The sequence below is a fragment of the Silene latifolia genome, chromosome 6 (genome assembly GCF_048544455.1).
Source record: "Silene latifolia isolate original U9 population chromosome 6, ASM4854445v1, whole genome shotgun sequence".
NCBI classification, from domain to species: Eukaryota; Viridiplantae; Streptophyta; class Magnoliopsida; order Caryophyllales; family Caryophyllaceae; genus Silene; species Silene latifolia.
The window spans coordinates 122,961,770-122,982,056 of record NC_133531.1 but is presented as its reverse complement, the minus strand read 5'-3'; the positions used below and the strand labels follow the sequence as shown (position 1 = coordinate 122,982,056).

The 20,287-nt window shown below is 37.6% G+C and overlaps 1 protein-coding gene across 1 annotated transcript; it reads right to left on the bottom strand.

Annotated features, from left to right (window-relative positions):
- Positions 1 to 11,745: 11,745 nt before the first annotated feature.
- Positions 11,746 to 19,199, bottom strand: LOC141587197 (GATA transcription factor 27-like). The gene is made up of 8 exons (XM_074408643.1): positions 18,677 to 19,199; positions 16,762 to 17,133; positions 15,935 to 16,343; positions 15,724 to 15,796; positions 13,962 to 14,065; positions 13,652 to 13,838; positions 13,485 to 13,566; positions 11,746 to 12,434 (listed from the first exon to the last, which is right to left on the bottom strand). The coding sequence occupies exons 1-8, from the start codon at positions 18,714 to 18,716 to the stop codon at positions 12,118 to 12,120; spliced, it is 1,584 nt and encodes a 527-aa protein (XP_074264744.1). The 5' UTR covers positions 18,717 to 19,199; the 3' UTR covers positions 11,746 to 12,117.
- Between the last annotated feature and the right edge of the window lie 1,088 nt (positions 19,200 to 20,287).

The following is a 20,287-nucleotide window of genomic DNA, read 5'->3' as shown; positions in this document are numbered from 1 at the left end:
TGGACATGCCCCCTTGACATCTCATCAAGAATGAGAGTTTGGTGGAGTCCTCCCTAAACCACCACTTGTAAATATTTCTAACTCCCTAACTTACTTTTCAATTCTTGTATTGCATTTTTGTCATCTTTGGATTTTTATTTACTTTGATCAAAATAATTGTCATGTTTGAGAGAAGTGAGGGAGGGACTAACGATTTCAATTGATGTGTAGTGCTTTTAGCTTAGTGTGGGGATGGCTATTGCCTAGGCTATCCATGCCTTAGTAGTGCCCCCACAATGTCGAACACAAGACTTGGAGAAAGAATGGAAGAATGGTATGGGAAATGCATTGTGCACGGATGGAACTGAATCCGTGTACACAGGGGAAGAATCCGAGCGGATTCCTGAGAATCCACCCGTCTTGAAGAATCCGAGCGTATTGCAGAAAAGACGCTCGTCCTGAACTGAGCTGAATTTTGAAAAATTCTTGATCGTGATCAATCGGGCGTCTGTGAAGAATCCGCCCGTCTTGAAGAATCCGCCCGTCTTGTAAGAAAGACGTCCGTCTTTGCAAACAGGAAAACAAGCAAAATTTTACGATCAAAATCCGTCCGTCTTTAAGCAAATCCGCCCGTCCGTGTTCAGAAATCCGAGCGGATTGTCACAAATCCGCCCGTCTTTAGGCGAGTTTTGCAAAGCCCAGAAAGAGCAGAATCCGCACGGATTGCCCCTGCAGATTCGAAAATTTCGGTCTCTTTAAAACCCCTCCCACCTTCATTCATTCATTCATTCATTCATAAACACTACCCACAACATCAAAACCCTCATCCTCTCCATCACAAAAACAAAAACCCTCAACAACATTCACCAAATACAAATCAAACCATCCTTCCAACAACAAATCAATCACTCCTTCTTCAACAAAAATCAAAACCAAGCACAAAATCTTCAACCTTTGATTCGATTTTTGATTTCATAAAAAAAAGCCTTTCACCTTCAAATCGATTTGGGCATACTACAAATTGAAGATTTTTCATTCTTTTCTTGGTTAGTTCATCAATGGCAAGGACTAAGGGAGCAACAAAGGCACCAAAGGCTAAGGCACTCTCACAAAGGCAAAAGGCTCTTCAAACAAAGAAAGCATTGGCTATGGTGGTAGCAACACCAAACTTGGAAGTGCAACAACAACAACAACCTTCTATGGGAGCAACAACACCTTCTACTCCGGTAATTGATCAACTTTTGCATTATCCGGAGGTAACTTTTATTTCCGATACCCATAGAAATACCTTTGTCAAGTTTGCTATGAAGTCATTACAATCCACCAAATTCATATGTGAAGATACCTTAGAAAAATTGGGTGTTCTTGAGCAAACAAAAGCCTTTTTCAATGCCATGGGGTTGAAGAAATTGTTTGAAACAAGGGAATTGACATACCCCTCCCTTACCTTGGAATTTTTAAGCTCTTTGAAAGTCACCAAAGTTGAGAATAGGGAGAATATCGAGTTTCGTCTAGCTAATGTTAGTAGACGCATTACCTTTAGGGAATTGGGTGAAATTTTGGGTCTTAGTGATGAACCGAGTTATTTTAAGAGTTATGGAAAGTATGACCCCGAACCTCTTTGGGAGGCAATCTCCGGGAAGAAATTTGAGGATTTTCATGCGAGTCGTGCTCTTTTGGTCCACCATCCGGGCATAAGAGTATGGCACAAGGTCGTGGGTAACACCATAATTGCTAGGAAAGATACCAACCATTTCACAAGACTTGATTTTATTCTCCTTGAATCGGCTTTGAATATCGGAAGAGTACACACCAAGCCTTACAATTCTTTGAGGATTTTGGTAGATAGATGGCTCAACATTGATTGTGGGAAGAAGGGCACGACCGTTATTGTCAATGGCGGCCTAGTCACTATCCTAGCCAAGCACTTTGATCCTAACTTCAATAAGGATAACAAGTACAAAGCAAAGGAGGGTGGCCATCTTGTTGATATGCATACTATGATTCACAAGTTCAAGTGGGTTGCCCATAACCCCCTTGACACTAAGTATGGATGGCTCACTAGTGAAGCTAGATCGTTCACCTTGCCTTCAAAGATTTGTCGTCTAAGCGTCCACCGGACCAATTATCTACTTCCCCTTTCCAAAGAGGCCGAGTATATCATTCAACAACAAAAGGGTGATCTTGAAATGCCCTCCTCTTCCATTGTCATACCACCTTACCCCTTTAAGTATGAAGAGTTCAAGCCGGAAGGAGTTGAAGTTGGGAAAGACTATGTGACTCTTCTCATGCAAGCAATGCACAAGCAAGCCTATGAAGATCGGAAAAATGCCTACTTGGCTCAATATCCACCCCTCCTACATTTAGCTAGGCAAGGACTACTTGATCCATCTTGTCCTTTGCCTAGTTGGGCGGATAGAGAAGTCTTATTTCCGGGTGCATCTAGGGTCGTTTTGGGTGACAATGAGGTTGTTGGAAATGATGAAGAAGTTGATGATAATATTGAGGAAGAAAGTGAAGAAGCAAATGACAAGGAAAGTGGCAATATGACCACTTCTCATGAGGGAAGTGATGAAGATAGCATGATGGAAGATTAGCAAGCCTTGGAGACTCCTACCCTCTCATGGTTTGTCTATTTCTCTCTTTGTATTTTATTTAATTTTGATCATTGTTGGAGTAGTCCTAGCCCCATTAGAGGACTCACACCTCGGTACCATTGAGGTGTTCTCATTTTATTGTTCCCATTTTCAAAATCCAAAATGACAAATTAGTTTCATGCATAGCATAGTGTGTGCATGAACTACACCCATCCTTGGACATTAGCAATAGTGTCTCACTCGGTTTGGGGAAGTTAATGCATACACAACGGGAGGTAATCTAAATTATCCTCTCCGTCATAACAAAAACCATGCATCATGTAGCATAGCTTATTGTAGATTGCATTTAGTATAGAAATCATGCATCATCTTTGCATAATTCCCATCATTTTGGCCATTGAGGACAATGCCCATATTAGTGTGGGGATGGGAATTCTAACATTTAACTTTTATTCAAAAATCCAAAAAAAAAAAAAATTGAAAAATCTCAAAAATCATAAAAATTTGAAAATTGAAAACCCAAAAACATGTTTATTTCCTTTTGTAATCTTGTATATATTGTCTTGTATATATTGTGTTTGTTCCATCCTTGTTCACATTGATTGACTACGCCACATCCGAGACATGAGGATATTGAAGACCGCATGGTATGATCTTTCCAATCTCATTTTTCCTCTTTATGTTAATGACTATGTGGCTTTATTTTGATTGATGCGGTAAAAACAATGTGAATTTAGGATTGCATTTAGTTTATTTGGCATATTAGTTGGTAGAATCATATGCATTAGGATGTTTATATGTTAGTTGCATCATGGCATGTAGTTGCATGTTAGAAAAATTTTGCGAAACCGTCTACTTGGGAAGCTTGACAAGTGTATATAGGCCCTAGTAGATGCTTTTTCTTCTTAAGACTTTGCTTGTTAGAATACTTGTAAAACACCCTAGGATGTGTCATGCTAGTATCCTTTGACCCATGGATTAAGGCCTAGTCAAGAGTACCTTGTGGTGTGATAACTCCTTGGCTACCGTTTATTCCAAGGTGACCCTTGAAACCATGCAACCATCATTCATCCATGTTCTACCATATTTTTGTCAACAAAAGGGAATGGGCACAAAAAGAAATCAATTTGAGTTCAATGAAATGAAAAGTGAAAGAAAGTTTGCAAAAATGCATCAAATGAAAAGAGGAGCAAAAATAGAACTCCTAAGCTTCAAATACAAGGCACCCTCGTTACTAATTGGGGTGACTTTTAAAATGTTCAAAAGAAAATGCAAAAAGTTGAAAGTTGTCAAGTGTTGAAAAGCCAAAAATCAAAAAGAAATGGCAAAAGAAAGTGTTCTCAAATGTCAAATGCCACAAGAAATTGGGGGGAAAAACAAAAACAAAAGCAAACTCCCAAAGTAAAACTCAAATATCTATCGATCCCTTTTCCATCTTATCCATTTTTGTGCATGGTAGAGAGGGGACGACCCTTCTTCTTGTCTAGGCAAGAGGGGGAATTCCGCGATCCTCCAGTGTTTCTAACACCATAGGGAGTCTACTCTTGACAAAAGCATTTAACGATTGAGGACAAAAGTACCCTAGCTTGACACATTTTGGAGGTGATTTATTGGTATCCTTCTAGGCTTAGTAGTTTGAAGAAATTGTATCTATGAAGGAGTGTGTACCCTTGAATTGCTTCCCTTGTAGATAATTTCCGCCACTTAGATGAGGAAAGTGGCTATTCCTTTTGTAGATGCATCCATTATGTGTTTTTATGTGCTTAATGTTTGGATGTGTCGCCATTTTGGCAAGACCCACCTTGCCTTGCAAGAAGGCATCCTACCTCATGGTTGTCTTGTTGTGAGTTGAAGGGGCGGAGTGAGACCCGCTAATTGTCTCATATCGGCTTTATTATTAGGATAGGTTAGTATTGGTCCTAGTCTTTGTCACCTCTTTACTCGGGACGAGCAAAGGTTCGGTTTGGGGATATTTGATGTGACCATAATTGGCGCATATTTAGCCCCCGAATTAGCCTTGTTCCCATGCTTTTTAGTGCCTATTTGGGTCATTTCTTATCTTTAGTTCTTTGTTTTGCATATTCTTTGAGATTTTGATCCCTTGGTAGGAAAGGAGTAAGAATCTTGCATTTTCATGGCAAAACGAGACTAAATTGATCGAATTCAATGACCAAGCATCAAGGAGAGACAAGATTAGAAGGCCTTTGTACATATTATAGTAGAAGAGCAAAGTTGAGAAAGGATCCTTGAGTCCCCAAGGAAATCCCCAAGGAATTTATGAAGAAAAGGGAAGAAAAGAAGAAGATTTGTTCTTTGATGACAATCCGAGCGGATTGTCACCAATCCGTCCATCCCGCAGCAGCACAATCCGAGCGGCTTTGCCTTAATCCGCTCGGATTCCCCCTCCACAATCCGTCCGGATTCCCCTGAATCCGCTCGGATTCCAACGCCAGAATCCGCCCGTCCCGACCCTATTCCGCCCGGATTCCAAAGACAAAGACGGATTGTCTTCTCCAAGCTACGAAGAAAGAAGCCCTTCTCTCGAAAAATACCGGCTCCTCCTTGCTCAATCTAAAAGTGTAATTACTAGTTTAGCCCTTAGTTAACCCTAATGCATCCTCCCTAATTTCCACTATAAATACCCCATTTAGTCTAATTAGAGGAGCATGTTCTTCTTATCAATAATTAGTGTAGTTAATATCAATCAAATCTCTCTTTAATATTGTAATCAAGTATTAATCAAGTTTTAATCCAAGTTTTAGTTCTTTAATCTCTCTTTTGTTCATCCTTTATTTTGGGTAATTGAAGATTATTTGGGTTATTGTTGGGAGATTGACAACCTCTCAATCAAGCATTCAAGTACTTCTTTTATCTTTGCTTTATTATTGGAATCATTAGTAGGTATAATCTCTTAATCCCTTTTTAATTATTGTTAATTACTTTCATTTATTCATCATGTTTCATATTGTTGGTATGATTGACAACCTTGCTAGCATGATCAACATGATAATGAGTGAGTAGTCTCTTAGCTAGGGTTAATGGGTGATTAGGGGAAACCAACATGGGGAATAATTCATGCTTAAATTAATATGCTTTCATGTTTTATTTGCTTGCTTGTTTTGATCTCAACTCATGCACATGTTATATTTGATGAAATGTTAAGCCTATGAATCCTTGCATTTACTCATCTTCTATCTTTTCAATGAGACTTGTAAGACATAACCCAACTCGAGTCTCATTAGACCATGCATGTTGTTGAGTAGGGAAGATTAAGTCGACTTGTAGGTGTTGTACAATCTAATCGATTCGGCTCCGGGACCCAAACTTTCCTAGGATTGTAAGATATAACCCAACTCAATCCATCACAACAATAATTGCTTGCTTATAATTTGAGAACATGTTTGTATGATCATATCCCATGATTCCCCTATAATCCCATGACACCCTAGTGCCTTTAATCAATTGTTTACACCCCTTTAATTCATCTTGCTTGTTTATTTTCATTGCTATTTTAGTTTATTAACCTTCTACATCAACCCAATTTGTGACACCCCTTAGACACCACTAGTTGCAATAGAAATCTCATTTCAACTCCCGTCCCTTGGGATCCGACCTTTACTTGCCTCTTTACTAATTGTAGAGTTGTTTGTGAAGCTATAAATTGTGTTTTGATTCGACCGTGACCCAACGACCACATCTTAATTTGTGAACACTTAGCGGGATCGCATCAGACACAACCATCCCCACTTCCAACTTTCAATCTCAATTATCAACCACCTCAACCATCAACTTTCAACCTCTATTTCAACCTTCCACCCTCAATTAACATCCCTTCCACAACCAACACCTCTATACTGGGGGCTCCTTATTGTCGCCCAGCCTCTTTTTTACCAAAGTCCAGAGTCATCTTCTCATCTTGGGGGCTTCTCTTCCGAGATGCCACCCTTCCTTTATTCCTCTAAGTCTAGCTAGTACTCGGTCCGGACAATGACAAAGATCTTAGATCAATTCTCCAAGTCATCGTGCCTCAAGAGGGGTCTATTATACAGCAAACGGTGGTGAAAGAAATCCTAGTAGACAGATGATCCATGGCTCATGCCTTGCCTTTATATGCCTCCATCATTCTTGCAATTCTTCTACCTTTGGAACCGGTACGCATTGTCACCCACACTTGGCTAGGGGTTGCGCATACTTAAACAAAGTCTGTCAAAGTTATCCGTGTGTCCAACCTAAGTCTACATTTTGTGACGCGTCCTAGTAGATCTATGTCATGTCAAGTCCTATGTCTAAAGCCCATTTGAATATGCATAACGCATTACAAACGACAAATTTCTTTGAACAAGTTTTAAACGACTTTTAAAAATAAACGACTTTTGCAAAGCCTATGTGTTTCCTCATTCGAGGTCCATGTGATAATTACTTACGTGCATATATTAGATTGCATTCATGTGTGGCTACTAACCATGCAGGTAAGTATCAGAAGCAGTACTTTATCAATACTTCGCTTGCAACAACGAGCGGATTTTATCTGACGGTGTTTCGACACACCTCAACAATCCCCCAGCGAGAGTTCATGACAGCCGATTGTTCTTCTCGAGACATGGAGATTCCACCTCAACAATCCCCCAGCGAGAGTTCACGACAGCCGATTGTTCTTCTCGAGACATGGAGATTCAACCACAATAATCCCCCAGCGAGAGTTCACGACAACCGATTGTTCTTCTCGGGACATGGAGATTCCTCCTCAACAATCCCCCAACGAGAGTTCACGACAGCCGATTGTTCTTCTCAAGACATGGAGATTCAACCACAATAATCCCCCAGCGAGAGTTCATTGTTCTTCTCGAGACATGGAGATTCAACCTCAGTAATCCCCCAGCGAGAGTTCATGACAGCCGATTGTTCTTCTCGAGACATGGAGATTCAACCTCAAGTTTTTGCCAGAGTTCGCTTGAGACCGACCCAAGCAGATTTCCCCCAGCAGTTCCCGCCTACGTCCTGCTACCCTTGACATTTTTGTTTCCTCACCGAGTTCAACAAAGGTGTCGTTCTCCAGAAGTTCCCACACCCTAGCACAATCCTTACATAACTTTTAGGTCTTACCCTTAGCTCCTACGCTTACCCTTAGCTCCTACGCTTAACCTTAGCTCCCACGCACCTCCGGAAACATCTCGAGAAATAAATCTCAGGTATGGTCTCTTCTTATGGCTGGCGAGCTTCCTTACGTAGTCTAATGGACTTTAAACGACCCTCCCCGGTAGTCGACAGACTCTAAAATTTTCCCGACGACAGGTCCTTGACTCAGACCCCTTGAGCCGCCTCGCGTCGCCATAGTCGTTATGTTGTAATCTTCGATTGACCTGATGGCTATACTTTGAATTTCGCCTTGTCCAAGCCTCACTCAAAGTGGGGGCTCTGTAGATACCTCATTTCTGCACCTCCCGCAAAACAACCGGTGATGATTGGGCCGCATGTTTGGTACACGGAACGATTTATGACAATTCATAAGTTTATCGTCAAGTGATAGCTAAAATACTTGTGTCTACCTCGTGGTCGTCATCTAGGTGTCATTACGGTCGTTTTGGCAGTTATTAAAGTTCATTTGGAGTCCGGGTCAAAAACCGTCTTCATTTCCTAAAACCGTCAAATCCCGAGTCAAAGCAATGTGCTTGTCTACCTAAGGTTAGGATGTCATAAAATGTTGAGATTATATCTCATTTTGAGTCTCATGTCACTTCATTAGGCTAAACTAAAAGTTTACATTACAAAATGTGCATTTCATTTAGTTAAAATAACAACCCGAACTTTAGGTCCGTTTTACAAGGTGATAACGACTTTTTTGGGTCAGACCTATTTCACAGAAAGTTCTAGATATATTTCTTAGCTTTCCAACGCCACCAAAATCACCTTATTCCTAGTCTTGTAGAGAAAGTTATGCCTAAATTACGACATGCTGTCAAACGCGCTTTCTTGCGCAGGAGGAACCCGCTGAGGAAATGATGCAGCAAGTGTTGCGCCTCTTCCAAGGGACGCAGCACTTGCTGCGCCTTTTCCTCAAGGTTTTCTTTTTGTCCAAGTTTCCGTGTTTAACCTAAGTCAGTTGTTTCCGGATCTTTCTCTCCTTTCCTAAACCCTAATTCCGTGATTAGTATAAATAGAGACCATCGGTCTCACATATTTCTCACGCGAGTGTCCGCCCTTCTCTTCTCCCTTTGCATTCTAGACCACGTTCTTACTTTTTGGCGTCTACGTGCTTGAACTTTCGACCACGTAAGCTCGAATCTTTCTGAGTACCAGCCTCGTTTTGCATGACCGACCAATTTGACCAACTCCACAATCAATCAACTTAATCAATCTGTTTAATTCCTCTAAGAGAGCACTTTCGTCGTACATTCGAGTCGAGCATCACTAAAAGTTAACTTAGTCAATCTCGTTTCGTCAAACTTTTAAGTCTGACGGTGTAAATCCTTCTTTTGATTATTGTTCTTTATTTTTTTAATCATTATTGTAAGATTTACGTCGAAAATACGCTTAAAACCGATTTGTAAAACCTTATTTCAAACCCTTTTACGGATTATCAGGAGGCAAACGTCGAGAAAGGACGCAGCAACTGTTGCGCCTCTTCCTGAGGTTGCCGCAGTTCCTGCTTCTTTTCTTCTTCCTTCGTCTTTTGTTCCTCTGTTCGTTTTGATTTGTCTTTCAATTGTTCATGTTTCTTTCAACACAATAATTCTAATATGATAATTTTAACCTGCAATTCATTAATAACTTATCATCATTAACATCCTGACTTAAATCCCTTATAATCCATATTTGCGGGTTTTCGTCATTTAAGTCAATTCGGGTTTTTAGAGGTTCGATTCATCCATATTGAGTCTCTGGAATTCATCATTGACATATTTGCATCTGTTATTTATCGTTGCCATCATTAGTTCGTCATTAATAACCTAATTATCCTAATTAATTTAGTTTAATTTGTATCATTAGTTCGTCATTAATAACCTGATTATCCTAATTAATTTAGTTTAATTTGTATCATTAATTCTCATAATTAATCTTGTAAATAATTCGTTCTAATTGGTTTTGTCCATGTTTTACTGTTTTATGACCTAATTCACATGTAAATAATATGTTAATTACTTCTATCCGAGTCAAGTGTCCATAATCGATCCTTAAATCACCAATGAATATTAACGGTTTGCAATTCCGGCTTCACAGCCAGAACTGAGCTCAGGAACAGACGCAGCGTCTGCTGCGCTCTCTTCCCGGGACGCACTCTGCTACTGCTCCCCTGTTGATTTATGTCCTTAAATTCCCGTTTACGCTTTGACCTAGTTTATTAATTACGTATTAATTTACTATTATTTGTATTATCGCCTAATTTCTGTTTGTTTATTTTTTATTCTTTCTTTTCTAAAATTATCCGTTTTAAATGTATTTTCGACATAAATAAATTAAATCCAATGTAATTATTGTAATTTTTTTTATTGTATTTTTATTGTATTTGTTTTATCGTATTGCTTGTATGCTCTCACATGTAATTAACTTAAACCCTACTTCGACTCAATTGTATGTTAAATTACGTGATAACCGACTTAGTATTAATTCTCACATGCTAGGATTAATCTAATGGATGTTGCATTGCATGCATATAATCGACAACATATCGAGTATAGACGATTTTCCCTAATCATTAGTAGAGGCCGTTATCGAGGCGAGCGGGATTAGGTGTTCGATCAAAAGAGCTTCCTAATACGTACCCTCACCCCTTACTCCAGGATCTCTCGTGAACATCCGTGTTCATTGGCATCCACGAGAGTCATTCTAGACATAGAATGCTAAGGATAACGAGTTCTTGGCGTTCATGTCACTACTTTGTGTCTTGACATGGCACGAGGTATTCGAACGGTTTCCAATTTTCCACAATAAATTGGTGGTGACTCCACAAATGCAACAAAAGAAAAGCTTGCTTCGCTTTTCGCCCCCGTGGGCCCGCGTCCACACAATGGTAAAGTCGTTTTATTGGGAGCAAAAAAGTGCGGATCCAATAGCATCCTTGTTGCGGAAGCACTTGCTTTAAAAGAAGGTATTTTAGCAGCTAAATACTTAGGAATCTCAAAGTTAATTGTGGAGGGTGATAACTTATGTGTTATTAACTCGATTCGAGGTCTTGGCAAATTAGTGAGAAATTTCTAGTATTATCAAGGATGTGAAATTAAACCTTCATTTTTTCGATGAAGTGATAATTAAACATTGCTTTCGTGAAGCCAACAAGGTTGGTGACTTCATGGCTTTGGTTGGACATTCATGTCCAACTCTTTCGAGTGGTTTGATAAATGCGGTGGCTTCAACTTACCTCTCCCATTCGAAAGGATGAGATAGGTTGGTCTACCCTAGAGGATCAACCTAGTTTTCTTACCTAAAAAAAAAGTTCAATTCCTACCAGCATAATAGGCTTATCTTCTCTATATGTTTTTTTTTCTTTTTTTCTTTTTCCTCAAAGGTCCTCATGATTTAGATGTCATAGTTATCCCATCTTTATCCGAGAATAAGTCACATTAATACCTAATGCTATAGTAAGTGAAGAAAAATTCCTAAGTCGTGTACGATGAGGACATTAGGTAGGTACACCCTTAATTCCTTTTATAAAGAGGGAGTGAGATCATGCGAGTCCATCCTATATTTTCCATTCTATATTTTTGAGTTCTGAATCCCCTTAGTAAAAGAATTTCTTCATTGAAATGGCACCAAAAAATACTGTGTTGGTAAAAAAAAAGGGGGCTGGGAAAAAAAAACTAACATAGTAACAAGGAAGAAAGTGTTCTCACAAAAATCCAATTTTTTGCTGATTTTTTGTGCTATTTCATGAACGAACAATGTTATTTCAATCGGAGGTAGAACTCAAATATTTAGAGGGACTCGCTTGATTCCAGCTCTATAAAGAGAAATAGAGAATGTTCCCATATGCAATATTTTCATTGGTTTGGTATAAAAACTGAACCACAAATCTAGTGCTTGTAAAAAGATCTACATTTTATTGACGGGTTTAAAACCCGATACTGGCCAACAGACCACCGGTGTAGAAAGTTGTACTCTCAAGTCCCAGCTTAAATTCAAAAGATGACACTCTCAGCGGGACGGAGTGTCAACTAATGCCCAAATGGTTATGCAACCAGAATAATCTGCATGTATATATACATTGACACAAGCTTTGTTTTACAGGCATCTAAGAAAGCTCACTTCCATTTTCAGGACTTAGAAGGAAGCTAGGTGCTTCCGAAAACATGACTTCACCCAAAAGGATGGTATATGTTAGTTATAAAATATATAGTCTAATGTACATTACCCCAAGAACTCACCATCTCTTATGCATAATGAGCATATATGCTACAAACCTACAAAATAAAAGAAGTAAGCGATATTACCCGTTGCCAATCCAAGTTCAAAATAGGCACTTGGGGGGAAGGAGCATAAACCATAACGAAACTACGAACCAAAATCTAAAGAAAGTTAAGGGTGGAGATAAATGCTCGGGTATTTGTCAAGTGTGCATGTTAGATGGGTGGATAGAGCTACTACTAGCACTAGGTTGATGAGAAGTGAAACCAGAGGAAGGGCAAAGGAGCTCAGCCTCGGGGGAAAAACCGTTTGATGGAATATCGAGAAGCAAATCCTGATCAGAGTATTCATCTTCATGATGCATGGAATCAAACATGAGAGAGCTACCATCGTTTGGCAATGCAAAAATATTCCTCGAGGTCGGAGTGAAGTATGACATATCATTTTGGATCGACCCTTTCCTTTTGTAGTCCACCTTTAGAGGCACTCTTTTGGGGCTCTTCATTGTATATTTTGATTCTGGAAAGAAACACAATGTGGCACTATGAGCTAAGAGCACAAATACTATCCTACAACTAGTTGTATAATAGCTATGTACAACCGCGTCAAAGTTATCGAGCTCTGACACAAAGTTGTTGAGTTATTTTACAAGTTATTGAGCTATTTTACGAAGTTATTGAGCTTAATAATTATTCAGTTAAGCTCAACAACTTTGTATCATAACTCGATAATGTTGTTAATAGAGCTCGACAACTTTGTAACAAAACTCCACAACACTGAATAATTTGTATATACAACCGGTTGTATAATACATTAACTGAGCTAAGAGAGTAAGGGCATATGCTATTTTCAGCAAAATAATCGTAGATGTCAGCTTAAGTTATTACGAAACTCATGACCTCAGTCCAAAACCTATTATCATCAAACGTTTCTCTAGGGAGTTGTTGCTCCCTTTAATTGGAAAAAGAAAAACCAGAAGATTAAGCAGCAAGAGCAAGAATTCAATAAATCATTTAAAAACGTCTACCAACAGAAGATATAATGGGGTTTCATGCCTTAGTAGGTTATCTATAGCGAGCATCACTTTAATCCTTTGCGACAAATCTCTAATCCTTTACTAACATAAGCCCACCCTTAAAGTACAAATATACAGAATGGGTTCAGCTCTAAAGAAGCTAGATAATCTAGCTACTTTGCAAGAGTTATTTGTCGAACTCACGATAGCTGCTCTCATTTTGAGTGGATTAGTCAAATTATAGATTTTGATTAACATGATCAAAAGCTGAAGCCCCGGTGTCATCACTACAAAGCACAAACTATGGTTTTGGTTAGTTAAGCAAATGACTAGCCCTCTATCCGCAGATTCTATCACTGGCCAGATGAACTAGCATGAACTATAGAAGCATTTCATAAAAAAATCTCAATGGGAAGACATTTTTAGAATATTAGCAGTTCAGCACCATGAGAGGCAAAACATACAGTGACTCAGTCAGAATCGAGAAATACCAGTATTAGATAAGTGTGACTAACCGGGACAAAGAATATTATCATTATAGCGGTGTCACTTACCACTAGTTAGAGTACCAGCAAAACAGGATTTAGCTCCAAATTTGTTGATCCGCTGTTCTGTACAATCCTCAGCCACCTTATTCTGTAGCCAAAGTGCAAAATATGTCAAACATGTGATAATTCAATAAATGCGAATTTGACATGACACATCGACACCGGATTCAAACCTTGAGATTATTATAATGTTCCAGCCATTTGCATTTCGACAAATTGGACAAGGCAAGTCTCTTTAGCACCTTAAGGTCTTCAGTTTGAACTCCTGGGAAGGAAGTATCGAGCATTCCATCTTCAAGCAATTGTTGAAAAGATGATAGGTTCTCTTTGAAGTGAGTGCTAGTGAATACGCTTTCAAGGCTGCATGACCAAGAATTAAGAGATATTATCTTCACAGGACGGAACATGCAAAAAATGAAGAACAGACTTACCAAAAATGTGTTGGAAAATCTGTCATAATCATCAACAACTGACGACACTAACCTATCAAAACCTGCACATGAATCTACAGAAGGTAGATACTTCAGCAAATCTTGTTGTTCCGCATCAGTCAAGTAGCCTCGAAAGACATTAAAGTTAACAATTCCCTGAAATGAACAGATTTCATAGTTTAAATACAAAGTACGATCACATTATTATATAGGAGTGTCTCACGATTAGATTATCATCATGAGACCAAGACATATTATGGAGTAGCTATTTCTTGATTTCAATTTTTAGCAGGTTGATGGGTATATGAGTGGGGATTTTCAGCGAGTTGGTTGAAGTGCAAGAACGCAACAATGTTTTTATGTGATCTCGGCATGACTAACGGGTAAATTCTACCACACGACAATTAGACTTGCATTGATATATAGCTTCGAGTGTAGGGCTTTGAAACAAAGCCATGCTCAAAAGATGAATGTAGCAGATATGCGTATGCTACATTGGATGTGTGGGCCGTGTGTCCGTGTGGCCATACTAGGAAAGACCGATTCAGAAATGAAGTGGCTATGGAGAAACTGATGAGAGTTGCTCCTAATAGAGGATACAATGAAGGAGTGCTTATGATGGTTTGGCATGGGCGATTGAGAGCGATTAAGGCGAGACTCGGAAATTCGGGAACGGAAAGTATTGCAAGGGGTAGAGGAAAACTTAAGAAAACTTGGATGAAGGTCACTGAGAACAATATGATGTTACTTGGGATGGAAGAATATATGGTGATGGAGAGAACACTATGACGGGAAATAATACGAGTACGATAATGGTTTTAAAACGAGGTATTGGTCGCGATCGCACTTGCGGAAAAGGTGTCGCGGGATGTCGACTTGGTCGTCGTGCTTCGAGTCACGGCTATCACGGTGATATTTATTTACAAGCTTTTGTAGATATTTTATCATCTATTGACTATTTCATATAAAGTCAGATTAAATCTATTTAGAATTTGAACAATGTTATACGTACGATTTTTAAAGCTTTTCACTACGAAGTTTGGTTAGTACAAGTTATAACTCGTTCATCGGAGGGCGAATCGGTCCAAGTTGGCCGCTACACGTTATAAATCGGTTGTCTCGGCCGATACTTTCCTATTTTTAATTTACCCGATACATCTCGGATTCTCGAGATATCTCGTATAGGTCGACTCCAATACCGATACATCTCCGGCAATACAATACGTATCGGACGATATTTTAAACCATGGGTACAATGGAGTCTACTTCTTACAAGTTTTAGTATTATATTTACTTTTTATATTATTTCCATTTTTCATTTTATTTTTATGTTAATTTTAATTTAAAACCTTATTAATTTGCTATATTTATTATTCACATTTTGAAAAGAATGTTATTTGTTACTTTTAAGAATTTTTAAACCTTTTTATCTAAATCTCCTTATATTATCAAGCTCTATTGGAATTTGTGATGATTACAAAGGATGATTCATGTAAGCTAATCACCGACCATTTTGGAATAAAGGCTCTGATGCTGTTATTGTGGTTGCTGTTAAATAATATTATTTTCAGACCGTAACCAGAGACTAATTGTCAAAAAAAGGGGCCTATGAATCATTTTCACACTCAGAAGTTAGCAGCATATAGCCAGCTGAAACATGAGTAGCAGGGTAGGCCTATGCACAATGCAAGTTATGATCATGTTAGTGAGCAGAATTCAATTGAGACACTGTAAAAACATAATTGTACTAGAGAACTTGCACTTTAGCATTGTTATCGGCTCAAATATTCTCACGACATGGAAAAAGAACTCACCGTCAAGTCAGTGTTACTCAGTGTAGACAACTGATTGCATAAAACCAGGAACTGCTCATGGTTGTACTTGTCCCTGAATTCAACAACTAGATTAACTAGAAATAAAATTAAGACAACTGACTGCTGATATTGCCCCAAGGAAACCAAAAAGGGGCCAATTAGTGAAAATCATTTCAAGCTTCATCCAGGAATCCAACGTATGAATAATTACCTCTTAAGGTGCTCCACCTGCATAACTTGACCATTTAACTTTCGGACTTCTTTCACCCGAGAAAATGAATTATTCACACTCAGAGATGCAGCATTTGAGTAACTCTCATCGGCTCTACAAAGCTTATTTTCAACTGAAAGGGAGCTTGCTTCAGATTCCTCATCTCTAGCCATGGAACTAGGATGTCGAATGAGAACACTTCCATGCCCTATTTCAACTGATACCATAGGAGCCTCACTCTCATAAAGCAAGTCCTCCTCAGAAGACGCAGAAAATTGTGAACCTTGTTCATTCAATATGGCATATAGATCTTTAGTCAACTTCCTAACTGACGATTGCTTGGGACGACTTAAACATGTTCGTTTCCATGATGGTATTAAAGCATCACGAACAATGGACTGAGCCGGACCTGTAAAAAGACAACAAAAGAATATTTATAGAAGGTAAATGTATAAGTAATTAAATATTTAAATACACAGTATTCCATAGATAAGCCAACAGCAGCAACAACATTATCCCGGTGCCCCAATGGCTCCCGCAAATCATTAGGTAAGGGGGTTCCGATGTACGCAGCCTTACCCTTATGTTAGGGACACAAAAGAAGCTGTTTCCGAATGACCCAAGATGAAAATCGTCGAGAACTGCATCGAAGGACTGGTAATTCACAATAGAAAGGGTAAAGCTACATACATCTCACCCTCATACCCTGCCGTTTGTGAGATCCTAAAGGTACCAATGTAATGTTGTTGCTGTAAGTATCATCCCCCACCATGACCTACAGTTCTATAAATTCAACTCTATTAACATTAGGCAATAAAGCTTCTGACCTGTCAACTCGCTAGCATCTGCACTACTAAACTGAGCACAACTTTCATTTGATATTGCAGAGCCTGAACTTGATCTATTACTCGTATCCTCGTCTATACTCTTGAGGTAACCCTGGTTATAATTGGGAGTAAACTCTCTGTCCATGGGCAATCTATTTTCAAAATTCAGCTTCCTTTTGTTTAGTTTTTCATCCTTTTTCTTCAAAGAAATACTCTTCATTTTCATGTCCCTATGATCCTCATAATCATCACGATCAACTCTAGAATGAAGAGGGGTATAGTTTACTAGACTACCCTTTGTTCTCCATCGAGATCCACATGCATTGCACAGAACAGGCTTGTCTGGGGGGCCATTGCGCCAAAGAGGAGTGCCTGAGGTAAGAATGTTGTCAGAAACTGACATAAACCAAACTATGACATAAACCGTCCGTTTATTATAATTACTAGCCTCTCATAATAAACATAATGAGAATAGAAGTACATCAAATATCAGGTGTCAACAATAAGTGATGCCAAGATCAACAAAGTACTCAAAGACGGTTTTACATAGCTTACTGATGTACTCCGTAGCAAATAAATTTTCATACATTACAGCTTTGTTCTTAAAATTTTCGAAGCTTTACATTATTACAGAGCTGCATTTCTCCACCAGCTCCTAAATGAAGGCTATGAAGCAGCCTAGGACATGTTCATAGAAGGTTACATATGAACTAACATTGTTCATCATGCAACCAAAGAGTTTGCATCGAAGGTGATTACATAGTTTTAACATGGCTAGCACATACATGTATACTTTTTTTTTTTTTTGGTATAGCAGAGTGAATTATATAGTCTGAGAGCTTGATTCCAACACCACATCTTTAGAACAGAAACACCTATAGTGTTATCTTAGAAGCACCTACATGGAAAGACTGTAGTGGCAAGTTCTCAATTTTAGACAAGAAAGCAGAGCTGAGTAAGAAGCCAACAATCCTATAGCCAAGAACTGAGACTCCCGGCCATATAAGATGTTCTGAAGGGAAAATGTGGAAAGACGTACGGAGTAACATGTAGTTGCTCTAGCCAAGAGCTTCATGAACCTAAGAAACTATGACTCAAAAACATTGGATTAACCACTAGCTTAAATTGAAAGGAAAATCCAGCTTATATGATCGACGAAACCATGTAATTGCCAAGAAGAATGACTACAACACAATCAAATCATCATTAACAATGCATTCGTAAAGAGGTCAACTGTAAGCAAGAGGACAGACAAACAAGTGAAATCAATTGGCAATTCAGGCAACAATATTGGATAATTGCCCATTGCACAGAAGTGAAGAGGTAATCAACCGAAAGTCGAAACAAAACAACTTTGAAGAGGAAAGTAACAAGCCATCAAGACTTAGGTACATGTTAGGTTGATCACTGAACCTAACCACTATTTCCTGATTGAGGCAATGTAACATTCTAAGGCATCAAAATGCTTAGGATCAATAATTAAGGATCACTTAATCAATTCATGAAACAAAACTCATTTTCGACACATAATTTTATGATGATGATGATGATGATGCACATATTGACCTAACTAAAACGAAGCTAAAATCCCAACATTTTGTTCAAACACATAATTCCTAGCTACAAGGAATCCTTAAATCAAAACCCAGTTCAAATATTTGAAATCATACAAAAATCACAAAACATTCATTCCCCTTTCATTTGATTTGTATATCACAAAATCTCATTTAAGACGGCAATATCCGTCTTAAGCTTTTGTATATAGTTCAGTCTTATAACTCCTTCAACTTTATAAATCTAGAAAAGTCAATTTTAAACAGTACCCAGAAAAACATACAAAAAAAACAGTTGTTTATTCATTTACAATTTTTCTGGGAAATCAAATTGAACAAACAATTCAATAACAAAAACTCACTTGCAACACCACAGTGACAGCAAGGTCCTTTCTTTCCCATATCTTCCTCTTCTTCCTTTTTTATTTAACTCAGAAACAAAAAAAAAAAAACTTAAAAAGTAAAATTAAAACTTTGATTTCTCAACAAAAATAAAAGCAAATTGATAACTTTTTCAATATTTAAAAAAAAAACTTTATTTTCTTAAAAAAATGTCTTTTTTTAAACTTTTTTTGGCATTTACACTAAACCCACATGGATTTTTACATGAAGAACACAAAATCACAGAAACCCATGACTCAAATTTGGCTAAAAAGAGTGATTTAACAGCAGAAATCGCAAATCATGGACTAAATATTTAATCTTTATAACATATAATATGCAAATTTCAATAAAAAAAAAAGAAAAAAAAAAAGAGAAAATTAATTAAAGGATTAAGGAATCTGGAAATAAATGAGGGAAAAGGAGAGAAAAGAAGGTAGAAGAGGAAGAACTCAAAGGAAGAGAAAGACAGGTTGAAAATGGAGTGCGTGTAATTGTAATTGTATTATATGGACCTTTTTTTCTTATATAGTTTTTTTTTTTTTTTTTTTTTTAATTTTGTTTGGTTGTTCTTTGAATTGACGTAGTAGTAGGAATTGAATTGTTTCAGATTTCCATTATAAATTGAATTCAATTTTTTATTTGTTTTTGTTAAATTATTGATTTTCATATTTTCAGTTACTACTAATGTGAGTAAGAGTGTGTTTTAAGAGAGATAATACAAGTGATAGACTAATATTAATATTTTGTTTTTAATCTTTTCTTCCACTATAAGGATTCAAATGTCGTTTTGTTAAATTATTACTCGTATTATTATTGTTTTAATGGTGGTTGTTTTTATCTTTTTCTCTTTAATAATACAAAAAGTGTCATATGAGCTGATAAATTGTGTAAACAAATGTTAAAGATGATAATAGATTGGGTTTATTGTAAACAAAATATAATCTGATCTCTGATCAGATGATCGATCCAAATTTAATCTCGATTTATTATGAAGATTAGTGATCAAAAACCAATCCAAAATACGTGATTTTTTTTTTCATTATTTATAAAAGTATTTCGAATCTAAACATGTCCCATGATCCATAATATCAATAGTGATCTAAAATCCAATTCGATACGTTGCTTTTTTCATTATCTCGGAGTAAAAAAGGAGAATTACTATTTTGTGCAAGAACCTAAAATCGCTAAAGTTCCATTTAATCTTTGTTTTCCTGTTAAAATTACAATGGTAATTAATGCAAGGAGATTGAAATTTTAAGCAATTGCTTAAAAATGATAATAAATTAGGATTAGCGTGAGCTAAAAATGAGTTGATCTTTGATTAGATGATCGAGTCCAAAATCTAATCTCTGATTTATGACGAAAGAGTTATGATCAAAGCCAATCTAATAATCTGAAATATGTCATTTGATCTTATTTTAGTATTTTTTTTTTCCCAACAAATAATTATATTAATCTGAATCTAAACATGACCTATAATCCAACAATATCAATAGTGATACGAAATTCATTTCAGGTCGTTGTTTTTCCCCTTTTCTTGAAGGCAAAGAAAGAATTTCTTGTCAAAAACTTTAAGTCGTTAAAGTTTA

Coding starts and splice junctions, on each gene's coding strand:
- LOC141587197 (XM_074408643.1), bottom strand. CDS start 18,716: ATGGGAAAGAAAGGACCTTGCTGTCACTGTGGTGTTGCAA. Junction 17,134..18,676: donor CTGTCACTGTGGTGTTGCAA/GTGAGTTTTTGT, acceptor TTCTTACCTCAG/GCACTCCTCTTTGGCGCAAT. Junction 12,435..13,484: donor TGCTGGTACTCTAACTAGTG/GTAAGTGACACC, acceptor GTTTCTTTCCAG/AATCAAAATATACAATGAAG.